At 31.0% G+C, this 15,149-nt stretch overlaps 1 protein-coding gene across 1 annotated transcript in view; it reads left to right on the top strand.

Annotated features, from left to right (window-relative positions):
- Window positions 1–1,591: 1,591 nt before the first annotated feature.
- The window catches only part of LOTGIDRAFT_138195 (hypothetical protein), a gene marked incomplete at both ends in the record, with an annotated part of 18,474 nt that continues 4,916 nt past the window's right edge, over window positions 1,592–15,149 (top strand). The window contains 3 exons of the mRNA XM_009048465.1: window positions 1,592–1,785; window positions 13,933–14,061; window positions 14,383–14,395. Coding sequence (XP_009046713.1) covers window positions 1,592–1,785; window positions 13,933–14,061; window positions 14,383–14,395 — 336 coding nt within the window. The remainder of the gene's footprint in view (window positions 1,786–13,932; window positions 14,062–14,382; window positions 14,396–15,149) is intronic.

Genomic DNA, 15,149 nt, shown 5'->3' with positions numbered 1-15,149 from the left:
GATATGATGGTCTTATTGATGTAACAAGTCTGTATCAGTACAAAAAAAAATTCTGATAATTCTATTCCCTAGACAATGTAATCATGTTTTGACAGTAAACCGTGGCTATGTTCTGGTTAGTGATTAGTTATAGACCAGTAGAGATGTACATGAGTCACTATAGCGCAGGGTAATCACCTAATATGTGCCGAACCTAATCAAATTGTCAGATTAGTCAGCTTCTTGGTAAAAACTTAGTACTTTGATGTGACAAAAGTAGCCATTTTACTAGAAATTTAGTATTTTCAAACCTTTGAGCCATTTCTTAAGATTAGAACTTTTTGCAGCATTTTAAGAAATAGAGATTCCATTTCAGATGAAATTGTTAATTAATTGCGGGAATCGAGCTTTGTACACATGTGTTTTCTTTACTTTAAATACAGTTTTAATGGAAGACCAATGGGAGACTCTAAACAACATGGAAATTTTACAAATGACATGACATGAGAGAAAATGATCTGTGTTTCAACTAAGTTGTTATCTATTTTCATTTTGAATTATGAAACATAAGATTTCAATATACATTCACAAATACTTGATAACAAAATCATAATCTGAAAATGAGATCAAATCAAGATAAATTACAGACCACATAATTATAACAGACAGCATAAAATTATAATTACCACAGATAGCATAATTATAACAGACAGCATAAAAGTATAATTACCACAGATAGCATAATTATAACAGACAGCATAAAAGTATAATTACCACAGATAGCATAATTATAACGGACAGCATAAAAGTATAATTACCACAGATAGCATAATTATTACAGAAAACATAAAAAGTATAATTACCACAGATAGCATAATTATTACAGAAAACATAAAAAGTATAATTACCACAGATAGCATATTTATAACAGAAAACATAAAAGTATAATTACCACAGATAGCATAATTATTACAGAAAACATAAAAAGTATAATTACCACAGATAGCATATTTATAACAGAAAACATAAAAGTATAATTACCACAGATAGCATAATTATAACAGACAGCATAAAAGTATAATTACCACAGATAGCATAATTATAACGGACAGCATAAAAGTATAATTACCACAGATAGCATAATTATTACAGAAAACATAAAAAGTATAATTACCACAGATAGCATAATTATTACAGAAAACATAAAAAGTATAATTACCACAGATAGCATATTTATAACAGAAAACATAAAAGTATAATTACCACAGATAGCATAATTATTACAGAAAACATAAAAAGTATAATTACCACAGATAGCATATTTATAACAGAAAACATAAAAGTATAATTACCACAGATAGCATAATTATAACAGACAGCATAAAAGTATAATCACCACAGATAGCATAATTATTACAGAAAACATAAAAGTATGATTACCACAGATAGCATAATTATTACAGAAAACATAAAAAGTATAATTACCACAGATAGCATAATTATTACAGAAAACATAAAAGTATAATTACCACAGATAGCATAATTATTACAGAAAACATTTATTTCAAAAAGCATTATTATTACAATTTTGAAAATAATCTGTAAAATTGTAATGTTAATTTATATATTTTCAGGAGTAATAGAGTGTTATGGATTATCTGTAGACTGGATATCAAACCATGTTTATTGGACAGATTCTGGTAAAAGGACAGTAGAAATAGCTAATTATGATGGTTCAGGAAGAAGATTATTGGTCAGTAGTGGACTAGAAAAACCGAGAGGAATAGTGGTTGATCCTATTTTCAAGTAAGTTTCTTCACTTGCAATCCAAAATCCCTACTATTCAGTATTTACCTTAGTGGTCGATAACACATAATGAAAACCACAGAAATTCATACTTCTGATAAAGTCCTACAATACATAACTAAAATTAACCTTAATGATTGGATGATACAAAAGCAAAACATGGTTCAGATTCTTCTTTACAGTGAAATAGCATGTTTTAAAAAATCACCTCAAACACCTTATTCCACGATATAGCCTCATAGATTCGTTCTGATTCATTCAAATTGTGTATATCTCAAAACAAGGAATAATACCTGGAATATTTCCTGATAACCATTACAAGCTACATTATCTGTATATACATCAAAAAGCAGTATATTGTACCTAATTTGTCATGTAGCAAATAGTCCATTAGACTAATCAGCATGGTGGATAATAGCTGCTAGTTTGTTTTTATGTCCTGTAATGGTCATTTAACTGCTTTCACCATCTCATTCCATGTCTTGAAAAAATGTCATTTGGCACTGTTTCAGTGTAGTTCATAATCTTCTTAATGAGACATATCTAATGAAAGAATAATTCTGTGTGATACATATGAAATAGGTTCACATGATACATATAGCATAAAAGTCTGATTCTTTATGATACATTTATGACTCTTGATACATACGAAATGAAGCTCAAAATGATAATCTATATGACACAAGTGATATTGAAATCCTTATTCATTACGAAATCTTTAATATAAGTCATATTTATGGTGCATTTGAAATTAAATTTGTATTAAAAAGTCCGTACAAGCAAGACAATTGCGTTAATCAAAATCGCATCCAAAGTATGGCAAAATCGAGATTAAAAGTTGTGTGGTAGTGGACTCCAAAGAGAAGTACTATCAGGTGTTTCGAAAAGAGTAAGCTTCTTGCTCGACACCCTCCACTACCACAATGGTAAAATACATGAGATACAACCAGATCAATTCAGGCCTGACCTTTGATGTGTATTTGATACACTTCAAAGGTTTTATTTAGATATGATATCTTTATGAAAGTATGCATTTAATGTTGTGATACATATCAAATTAGGTATGTTTGATACACATGAAATCATTTCATAAAGGCATATTTGATACACATGAAATATTTGATATACATGAGATATCTTATAAAGATGATTTATATGTTATTTGTTATGATAAATATTAAATTGAAACATATGTCTGACTCGTGCAACTCAAGTACACAGCATAATGAAAACATAACCAAAATTCAAATATTCTAGCTGTGCACCTTAAGAGACCACCATTATGAAAGATAATCAAATAAGATTACACAGAACATTAGAAAACAGAATAAATTTTAGTTCCATTTCAAGCTCATTTTATTTCCATGGCGATGAGAATTATTATTCTACCATTTGATAGCAACATGAAAATAGTATAATCATTTCCTGTGGGATTAATTTCAGGCAGGCCCAGAACAGTTGTTGATTTTATAACCTGTTCAACTAGCCAATGCTTCATTGACTCTCTCTATCAATGCACATGTGTTACCATGGTGACTAGATAACATGCAGATATTGAAGTTTAATTAATTGGAAAGTGTGCACTTGTTATTAATTTGATAAGGCCTGATTTTTGTCGCTTTCTGATCTTCGATTGAATGTAATGGAATGATCGAATCTGTTGGTTTGATAATCACCATTAAACATTGAAGATTATTGGACCACCATTGATTATATAAATAGATGTGTCATCTTCTTAATTTGAGATTATTCACACAATCCTGTTGGTTTTTGATTGGATTCATAGCATATGATCGAATGGTGTTGTTTGGTACAAAAACATTCATTTGACTAAATGAAATTATGACATGGTTTTCTAGCTGATAAAATTCAAATGTGAAGCAGATTTAATCAAGCCTTGAGTTACATAGACAACATACTAGCAATACAGAGAACATCTTCATAATGGTTGAGGTATTAAGAACTTTGTTTTATACCTTGACTATCTTAGACACTGTTCTTGTATCACTGAAGTTTATAGGGAGTGATTTGATTTGATTGTACGCCAGGGAATACTGCAAAGAACAGTGGCTATTGGTATTCAAGGTATAATACAAAGTTTGTAATACCTTGGCCATTGTGAAGATGTTTTTTGTATTGCTAGTATGTTGTATATGTAATATGAAACACAAATGCTTCAAAATATTGTTTCCTAAAAAAAAATGTTTCCACTCCATTTCATTGTACAATGATCCAATAGGTGTGGCTTTGCATAGCTGGAGCTTACATGCATAGCCAAGGATCTGGCAATGTATTTTCTTGTTACATCAAAAAATGGTGGTCATGGTTTCTAATCTCAATCAGAATACAGATATATGGTAATCTTCAATAAGTCATCTTCCTGCCCTTCCTAATCAGGGTTAGTCATAAATATTTACGTCTATTGGTATTGACTATTAATGAGAGATTAACACATCCCACTCCATGTCTATATTTTAGACATCCTATGACATCTGTAATGGTACTATCAGCAGGAGTTAAGACGTTATGACATTTAGCCTAAAACAGAAGATGTTATTGTTTGAGATCTATTTATATACCAAGTATTTAATAACAGATTATTCCACTGGTATGAAAACAATTAAACTTAAAGTTGGAGAGATCTCATTAAATTTGAACCAGTTCATAGCGTATTTCTTACTTCATTGAGCTTTGAATTGAATTTTTTCTCATTTCATGGATATTCAAAATAACATTTTCAGTTGTATGCCAGTTGTCTTAGAATGTCTTCTGGGTCTATAGAAATATAAGGCTCACTGATTTAACAATTGAAATAGACACACTTCTCTTCCAGAAAATTCACGTGAAAATGACACTTCTTTTCAGACTGAAAATTCCGCTTTGTAAAATCATATTTACAAATAATAACCTTTCCAATGGATGATATTTTCATCAACCCATAGACAATCCAAGACTCTCACTAGTGAAAATGATTGCCAAAATTTAATTCAGAAAACAGTGTAGGTTTATTATATATAATATATTTCTACTTTTATTTTATAGAAATGAAATGCATAACTCTGGAACTGACAATAGTTAAATTTCTGACCTCCTTCTCCTGTTCAGTGAGTTTTCTGTCATGTGTCATATGCCTAAACTTCAAAAGTACGAAATTAACCTCAATTTTGAAAACTACTTTTACTCTCTGACATATGTTAAAACTGTAGATTAATTAGATTTGCAAATGTATTTTTTTATCAAAATATATTAGGTGTCATTGAATTGATTATTAAACTACTGTTTATATTATTATATAACCTTTATATAACTTTTATTATTACTGGTAATGATGAGGATAAATATAAAAAATTTCACCAACATCATAAAATAAAATTTGAGTAGGGAAATTACCTCCTGCATAAATACAGATTTATATAATGGCCAATTGACAGGTTTTATTTCTTCAATGAATTCTGTATTTTTATTGGAAGGGTTGAAAACATTATGAATTGGCTAGAGCAAGTACGAGTCTCGAATTTAACAAAATTTTAGTCTTTTTTTAAACTTTAATAGCATTTTTTATTCCATTGGTTAGAAAGTTAGAAATCATAATTTTGTTATTTATCCCTTTTGTTCATCCCTTTTGTTCATAAATTATGTTAATTTTGGGAACATGATTGTCCATATCTCATCTTATTCTGTTGACAAAAGTTGCAGATAAAAAATATCATCAGCACAGATAGTTTGGAATTGTGGCCAGATTGAAATTTGCAACAAATTTGTCCCCATAGAAATATGGTTTGCTTTATTTTTAATAAACTTGAAAAATATGATTTTTATATGCTTTTGCTCTTAAATATGTGTCAGAATGCATCAAATCAATTCAATTTTTCAAAAAAATTTCTTGAGAGAACCCTTTTCGACACTCCATGAGAGGCTAGAAGCTCAACAGAGCTGCATTGTGAATTCAGACATATGTGCCCCCATTGAGTAAGTTTTCCCCCTATTTGTTCTAACAATCTAGAGATGCTGAGACTGCCACTGATAGGTATAACTGTTATTGTTTTACTTGAATGCTTTAAAAAAAATAAACAATTTCCACCGACAACCCACAAGTCTTATGTTTGTAATTTGTCTAGCTTGAATGTTAAATAATTAAAATATTTAAAGTTCAAATGAAAGTGAAGTAGAACATCAGTGTAGGTGTACCATCAAGTGTGTTGTTTTTTTATTCATTTATTTATACCAGTAACTTTCTGTAAATAACTTTTCACAGTTGTTAGCAAGCAGGATAATTTGTTCAAAATAGATCCTGTAGATTATACAGATATGCCATTTTAAATTACAACCCCAACTGCTAGTTTGTGTTTGATTCTTCAATTTTCAATTCCTACTTCAAAAATGTTTTGTGCTGCGAAATTCCTTTTGAGTGTTTACATTAGGATGCTACAAAATGTTCCTTTTTTTGGTCTAGATCAGGACCAGGAATAACCATTGACACAACTAAATAACGAACGTTGTGAGAACAGTTCTATAATAATAGTATAAATGATCCGTTCTCACTAATACCAATTGCCTTGGTTGTCTCGAATCAAATTGCTTAATGGTCAACAATATTAATTTTCAACTGTTTCATTCTCGGATGGACAGATAATATTTGTAATTTAAAGATATTGATGCTTTTGGCGATAACTGAATGCAGAACAGTTTACCATAGTACACCAAGAAAAAAAACACTTTTGGTGTCCAGGAATTTCTACTTCACATTGTTGGTACTGGTAGGTCATTCTGGAACCAATGTGAGATAAGACTAAGACTGAAGTGCACTAGGGTTTTGGGAGTGCTTTTTTTAAAACAATTTCTGCATAAAGATTGAGAAGATCAAGAATACATTTGGAACTAAAACTATTTTATTTTGTGTGAAGATATACAATTTAGCTAAGTGTTACCTTAAATAGACCTCAAAAGTTGAGATAATGTTCATGAAATATACATTAATTCTTCTTTTATTAAAAAAAAGAAGAATTTTGTCAGTTTAAACTGGCTAATGGTTGTCAATTGATGGTAATAAAAGTGTTAACGACTCCACACTTCTCCACTAAAAACTGATAATGTTGACTTTGCTGAAAGATTTAAATACATTTTGTTGAAAGATGTTTAGTCACACTGTTCAAGTATAGTTTACATTTCTCAAGAAATGTGATATTGTTGCTGACTACAGAAGCAGTAACCTTCAGTCAAATTGTTACTGACCTGACATGGAAATGTATATCTTCAGTGGCGGAGCTAGTTTTCCGTCTGAAGGGGGCAAAATATCTGAGATTTCCTGAATTTCTAACCTAGTTATAAGATTATTGCCCGAAAAACTTGTTTAAAACCCTGTGAGGGAGGGTCCCTGCCCCCTCTGCCCCCCCCTTTTGCTCTGCCTCCAATAAACCAATACTATCAGTGTTGCAACCCCCAAAAAGTGGTGGTGCCAGATGAGGTGCAAAATTTCTTTAGGAGAGACCCATCTTAGACTAGACAATTCAAGGGAGACTTGCACCTAAGCTCTACCACAAACCTTTTGCATTGTGAATCTCAACGTCAACAGTTGTCCCCCATTAAGTCAGTCTGCCCCTATTTGCCTCCCAGTCTTCTGAGGCTGGTGCCGCCACTGTCCTTAAAGGGTTGTTTAGCACTTAAACCCTGTTGCAGAATGATATATGTGTACAAGAAGAAGATGTCCAGTCTACCTAGACACACCTACCAATTTGATTAGTGAGAAATTAGAAGTAAAATATTTCAAGATTTTTTGGCAAAGATCTGACACCTTTTGCATCACCATATGTCAATTCTCGGCATCTCATGAATTAGTGTCAACAGAAGACATTGACTGGTAGACTTTGATAACATGTACAAATCAACAGAGAAAGAAAGAGTAAATCTGTTGTTTTTATCAAATAACCTGTAGTGTCTCTGTTGTTAACGGTAATTATCATTAAGATAATTGGTGTTAGAAACAATATAATGATAACATTATCAATATAATAACCATCCATTTAAATACTATTGTTCTAATTGGTCTAGGAACTGAAATATTGGCTGATGTTGAGCTTGATTCTCTTACAATAAAACAGATGTACTTGTAGGAGGTGACAAAAATACCTCAAAATATGATAGAAATTTTTCATCTGTTCAACGAGTTTGCTAACTTAGCTCATAAGCCTGTATTGCTACATTAAAAAGTTTAACTTATTTGCAAACAGTAGCTCAGGCCAGATGATTTTTTTTTATCAGAAGTCAAATTACAATAAACAGTAAAATTCCTTGCTTCTTTCCAGCAATATTTCTGTGCTCATATCATAAATTCTGATATTGAAAAATTAACCTCAATTTAGCTTTACTGATGAAAAGATTTTGACATAACATGTCCATTTCTGCTATTATCTTAAATGTTGTAATCAGAAGACAAAGTTTGAACAAGATTGTCATTATTAAACATGTTACTTCAAATGTTTCATGTTGTTATCACTATGATATATATTGAGTTGCATCCAGATGTTTCTATAATTTTACCAAAAAAAAAAAGTGTTATATGAAAATATTACCTGCTACCTTTATATCGCCAAACTGATATTTTGGAATTCGGTTCTATCATTAGTACTTGGGGTTTTTATATTTTCAGATAGACTTAAGTTCAATATGTTGTAATCTTAGACTAAGGCTTTTATTAAATTGTTGATCTTGAATTGAGTGAAAACAGATTACCTGTAATATGCCATAAATTAATTATGAATTAAGTGGAAAATTCAAATTTCAATTAATAAGAATTTAGTTCTTAAAGTTAACATAACATGTCAAATTTGTGGAATAAATTGAAAGCCAACACCAGGCTAAGTTGCGAAAGTACTGTTCCAGAATTTTTGGTAGCTAGGAGCTGATTTTAACAAACAACACCTAATCATTGACTGAGCTATTCTAAAAAGACATAGACATTTTTATGGTGCTAAAAATGGTTTTCATTAAAATTTCAATTCAAGAACTGTTTTTAGACCACTGTAATGTATGTAAAAGGAAGCATTTTATCAGCAAGAATGAAATGCTTTATAGCAGATTGGTGTAAAAGGGGCTATTGGATATTGTCATTGTATACTGCTTCCTCAAGATGGTCAATAATTCACCTATTTTGACAAAATATGGTACAAGTTATGTGTTAATATATTCCTTTGTTATTTTGAAGATTGGGAATGATTCAGATTTAATACAAGACAGTTATAGATAGTCATAGAAAAAATTCCATTGGGAACAGATACTACATCTGCCTTAAACTCAATCTGTTTGTGATATGATATTGTATTTGGCAATCTGCTTGTGATGTGATATTATATCAGGGTTGAGAGAGAGGTAGATTGTAATCTGTTGAAATAATAGGTTATTGATAGGGTTGTATTATATAATTCTACTCTTTGGATGGAGAAGGTGTGGACAAAATATGTTTTGGGCGTGATGCATTCATTTCATTCAATTCATTTCAAAAATTGCAAAATGTGATGCCTTTCTTGGAGTCTAAGTACTTTTTGATTGCAATTCATTTAAAAAAATTGCAAAATGTCATTCCTAAGTACTTTTTAATTGCAACTGACATAAAATATTGCAAAATATTATACAAAAACACTGTTTTGAATTGAATTTTCTATTCAAGTGGATCGTTGTAAAAAAATATATCTTATAAAAATATCATCTGCGACAAAGGAAGAAAAAAGTAAAGAGAGAAGAAGACTTAACAATGGTTTTAATAGTCTTTTATCTTTCTTTATACCAAGTCTCTTGATATTCTCCTGAATCTTCTAATATTGTATATTAGCTGTCATTACCTTTTTTTACCTTCTTACAGTAAATCTTCAGTAATAATCAGCTGCTTGTCATTCTTACATGATTTCTGAGTTTGACATTTTTACATTTCTTTATCTGTCATTAATTCTTACAAGAGGAATCGTGTATTTTGTCTGATCTTCATTTTCATCTTATGAAAAGACCAGCTTTATTTTTTGTTTTGGACTGAAAAAATGTGACAATAGTGCACGGTTGTACACAACAGCAGGGGAAGATTTGAGCAAATTAGTTGCAATGTGATTCTATATTTATTCCCCAAAGTTGACTGCAGAAATATCAAGTACATTTTGAAACTGTTCTGTTAATCGATTAGTTTTGTGGACAGCCAATACAGAAGTAACGGTTAAATTTGAATATCTGGCTTTTAGTTCTCAAAAAATTGCACTTAGGTATTTTGAGTGAAACGTGCAAACTTGATGAACAGTGGGGTATAATTGTGTGCCTTTCTTATACTTTCTGAAACTTAATAGCTAGCTCTGCACTTGGTATCCACATGTACAGATTATCAACTATGGTTAACAGATGAGGTTTATTAAAAGGGTTTAAAATGTCAGCAATATTTGTATAAAAAAAACTGGTACATATGTAGCATTGTTTAAATTACATTAAATGGTTTACAGTTCAAATATCACATGTCTGTTACTGATATCATATGGACAATATTCATTTATAGTGGCATATTGACCATGTGCTGAACTCAGTTTAATACATGTTCTTTGATACATGTACCATAGAAATGACTTTCAAAAATGTGGTTTAAATTCAAGTTTTAATTAGCTTAAAGATGGGTTTCCTTATTTTCTAGTATCAAATTAAGCAAACTAGTTGATTAATTAGTGTTTCTAATTAATTATCATTTATTCCCTAGTCATATCATTATGATTTTTTTGCATATAATTAAGAGTTTTAACCAATCATAAATGTCCATGTATGTACAGTCTGGATAAACAAAATACGACTTTTGACCTTTCTTGATTGGTCATTCATTGGAATTCTGTTGGTAATTCTCTTTTAATTTAGCTAATTATGAATTAATTACAGACATGTGATACAAACTGGTATTTTTCCAAGTCATTAGAACACCTCTTCTTTCTATTCACATAAGTAATAGCATTTTCATTTTCATAAATGAAAATAAGGGAACCCATCTTTTAAGCAATTTTTTTTTTTAGCTAAGTAGAAACACAGTTAATAAGAAGAAATCTTAATTAAAGATAAAATAATAATATTATAATTATAATAGATATTAAAGAAATAGTTTTCATTCTCTACTCATGTGCAACCTGTTTATAAATATATAAAATGTTTGATGTTTTCACCTGTGTTTGATGTCAATGCTTGAAAATAAATAAATCGTTCAATGTCAATTCAGTGTTTATTTATCATCAGTTTTATATATACACTGGTTGTCAGAACATTTCACTTTCTGTCAAATTTAAAATGAAGCTATCAATATCAGCTAGGATATCAACTCAAAAACTGTATATTAACAGTTGAATATTATCAGTCAAGCTCTATCAAAAGTTTTTTGCACTATTGCTCCATTATAAGCAAGAGAGGGGTTGAAACCAAGTTTAACAGCTTCAAAAACTAAATCTGAAAGAAAGTAACTAAGCAGCCTTAGTCTACAAAAAAACTAGGGTTTTGAAACCTAGACTACAGAATAAATGGCATTGAAAACCAATGCAATAAAAATGTAGGTTACAAAGCCAAAAAGCATTGCAACCTGAGCTAGCCTTATGGCTTAAAACTAGGTTTGACTGTAACCTAGATTAAAAAGCATATATAAAAACCTTAGTAAGAAATTTAAATTGTAAGATAAATAAATAATGCTACAAGTATCCCACAAAAATGCTTCAATAAATACAAGGTAACATTGAAAGCTTGTCTTTAATATTAAGGTGGTCATATTGCAATTCTTCAGAATATTAATCTGGAAAGTAGTAGTGTACCTGGTTATATACCATATTTTCAGGTGGATTTTCAGTATATTGGTTTAAGTCAGTTTTCTTCTAATGGTAGACTATGTACAGCTGTTTTCTTCTATCTTTCAGTCATTCAAACTTTTATCTGGTACTCTACAAAAACTTTCAGATCTTCAAGATAACATCACATTCTTATACTTTTTACCTTGTCTTCAGCTTCTCCTATTTACTAATACCGTTTGTTAGTTTTGAAAATGAACTTCAATGTCATTAGTATTAGTCAATTAGTACTGTTTTTTTCTTCAGTATAATATAAACATCTTCAATCTCTTCAAATTTGCTCAATAGACTTGGATTTTGTATCCAAACCTGGATCTCTCGTATGAGTTCAAAAACAGACAGGATATATTATTGAAAGAACTGAAGAATGTGTGTTTTCTAACCGTTTCTAGTCTTCTAATGACCACCTAGCATATGATTTTGGTCAAAACAATGAAAAATGGAATGGACAAGGCTGGATACTTTGGTCATGATGATACCGATTACTGAAGACCTGTGAAATTTCAAAGTTATTTTGTATGATACTTTTCTACTATGATTGTAGAGCCTACTAATAAAATAAGTCAGATGAATATTGACTGCTATGAATACCAATGGTTCCACATTGTCTGCAAGTTCAATTGATTATATAGAATATTATGATGTCATAATTCATTTTAACAGAATAATAATTCTATAATATTCAGGAATGTTGAGTTGTAGGTTTAGTTAATAGTCTAGAATATAGGAAACATTGGAAAAATGAAATAGCTCAATCTTTAGCTGAATAGTAATAGGCAACTCCATGTAGTTTGTAATGGGGGAAATTTGGCAAGAACAGAGGCATTAATATAATCTTTCTATTTTCAACCATAAAGCGTTGATTAACAGCCAGTTGCACACAGGACCATGGTTTATTGTTCCATCTGAATGACTGGATTCTTTTTCCATGTCAGTCCCTAAGACCTGCGTCCCTGACTGTTGGAGACAGAATTGAAAAATTTGAAGATATCATCTTGTCTGATTTTGAGACCCAATCCCAAACATCTAGGTTAGAATTCAAGCATCCAACCCTCAAGCTACCATAGAGAACGAGCATCTAACCCTCTAAGCCACCCTAGAGAGCAAGCATTTAACCCGCTAAGCCACACTAGAGAGAAAGCATCTAATCTGCTTAACCACCCAAGAGAATTCTAAGAGAAAATATAAGACTATTAATATGAAGACAATACTATTGAAACCGGGTTGTTGTGAAGATAAAAAACAATAGTGATTATCAGTAATTATGGTAGACAATACATATTATACATCAGTTATTGTTGACATTATCAGCTTATCATAAACCTTACACAATATTTATACCTCTCACTGTATCATATTTACATTCTTATACCTTTCTATTGTTTCTTAGACAATAATCTTTTGTTCTAGTAGACAGTGTAAATAATAACCAACTTTCTTGATTATGAAAGGGAGCCGTGGTGGCTCAGTGAGTTAGACGCTTGCTCACTGACTTGAATGTCCAGGGTTCAATTCCAGTATAGGTCGAGATAGTGCCTTTGGATTTTTCCCCTTGTCAATGTTTTAGGTAAGAGGGGCTGTCATGGAAAAAGCATCTAGTTGTGTGGATCGGAAAAAAACTGAGTCCCCTATATGCTACAGGCTGTGTTAAAGATCCGTTAACAAATGGATATCGAAAGGAGCTAACTCTAACCCGCGGCTGTCCCGGCAAAATTTACGTCATGGCACCATGCATGGTGCAAAGTAGGACTTAAATCTTCATTCCTTTCTTGACTATGAAAATGATCAAAACTCTGCTTCTTAAACAAACCAAAAAACATCGAAAATGGAGTACAGCTTAGATTCTCAAATTTAATATTTTCCCTCATCAAAACAGTGGGTGATAAAGCATTGGATTTAAATATTTATTGTCAGAAATTTCTCTTACATGGCAGAAATTCTCAAGTTTAAAAACTTATTTGTCAATATCATTAATGTCAAAAGATGGCTCATCTTCAAAATGTCAAGCTATTACGAAGTGTGATGATACCTTGACTACAATAGCCAACTTTCCTGTATCACAGAAGTTTGTAAACACAGGGATTTTATTGGATTGTATGCTAGCATATATAGCCAATCAGGGCCCTCAACTAAAAGAGCTCTGAGCTCTGTACCATCCAATCAAATCACTGCATTTCTTGAAACAAGAAAGGTGGCTATTTCTGTCAAGGTATGAGGACAAAGTTTGACATTATTAAGATGAAGGGAGCTGTGGTCCGCAGTCTGGCAACTGGGGTAGTTATTTAAAAATTCTCTTGTATACTTTCAGATATGTATTTTGGGCTGATCAAGGTACAAGAAAAATAGAAAGATCAGCACTAGATGGTACTGAAAGACGAGTTTTAGTACCTGATGGTTTACAATGGACCAATCAACTAGCAATAAGCTATGCTACCAGGTAAGAAAATCTTTCTGGATTTGAAAGCATAAACGTAACAATTTTTAACGCTGTTGAAACTACAGCATTCCATTGAAGAAGGTTATTTTGTCATGTTTTCTCTTACAGAAGGTTATTTTGTTATATTTTCTATAACAGAACGTTTTTTTATTATATTTTTTTCATTTAAACAAGATTATATTGTTATATTTTCTATTATAGTAGGTAATATTGTTATATTGTCTATAACAGAAGGTAATATTGTTATATTGTCTATAACAGAAGGTAATATTGTTATATTTTCTATAACAGAAGGTTATTTTGTTATATTATTTATTACAGGAGGTTATACTGGGTAGATGAGAGAAAGGAAGAGATTTTATCAACTGATTTAGATAATAACAATGTTATAATAGAAAGGGATATTTCTAAAGTTAGTAATGGTGATTCAGTATATGGTTTAGTAGTAATTGGTAATACAGCAATATTTGGTATCTCTCGGTCATCTTCCATTCAGTCAACCTATGTACAAACACAAGTACCATCATGGGAAGAGGTAGCTATGTTATCTACTGGACAAAAGTTATACAGTTTGGTGGCCATAATGCCTTCTTTACAAACTATCAGTGAGTAACTTTTACCTCTTATAAGGTTGACACTTCCCTGTGCCACCTCATGTGCACGTCAAATATTATCTCAGTTAATGTGGCTGTTCTGGATAGGTTAAACTTTGTAAACACAACAATATGACTTGGAATTAGGGATAATCATAAGAAATACAGGCCAGAAATGCCATTTCATATCAATCTCCTTAACAGAACTTTCTATTGGAAAATTGGGGTAGAGATTTATTATGAAGAATTACTAACTCCCATCATAGCATGCATGTGAAGCAATCATTTCACAAATTGAAAGACTCAGAAATGATATTGGGATATCTATTAACTAAAAAGATGTATTATGCAGACACAATTGCACTTGTGTTTCCAAAACATAAGATTTAGTAGGAAAACATTATGTAAAATTTTTTTAGATTTTTCTGTATCTGTTTTTTTTCCAGGTAAACACACATGTGGAGATGAAAATAAAGGTGGATGTTCCCATTTATG

This window comes from Lottia gigantea, assembly GCF_000327385.1.
Source record: "Lottia gigantea unplaced genomic scaffold LOTGIsca_122, whole genome shotgun sequence".
Classification (NCBI taxonomy): domain Eukaryota; kingdom Metazoa; phylum Mollusca; class Gastropoda; family Lottiidae; genus Lottia; species Lottia gigantea.
This window is presented reverse-complemented; position numbering and strand designations above follow the sequence as displayed.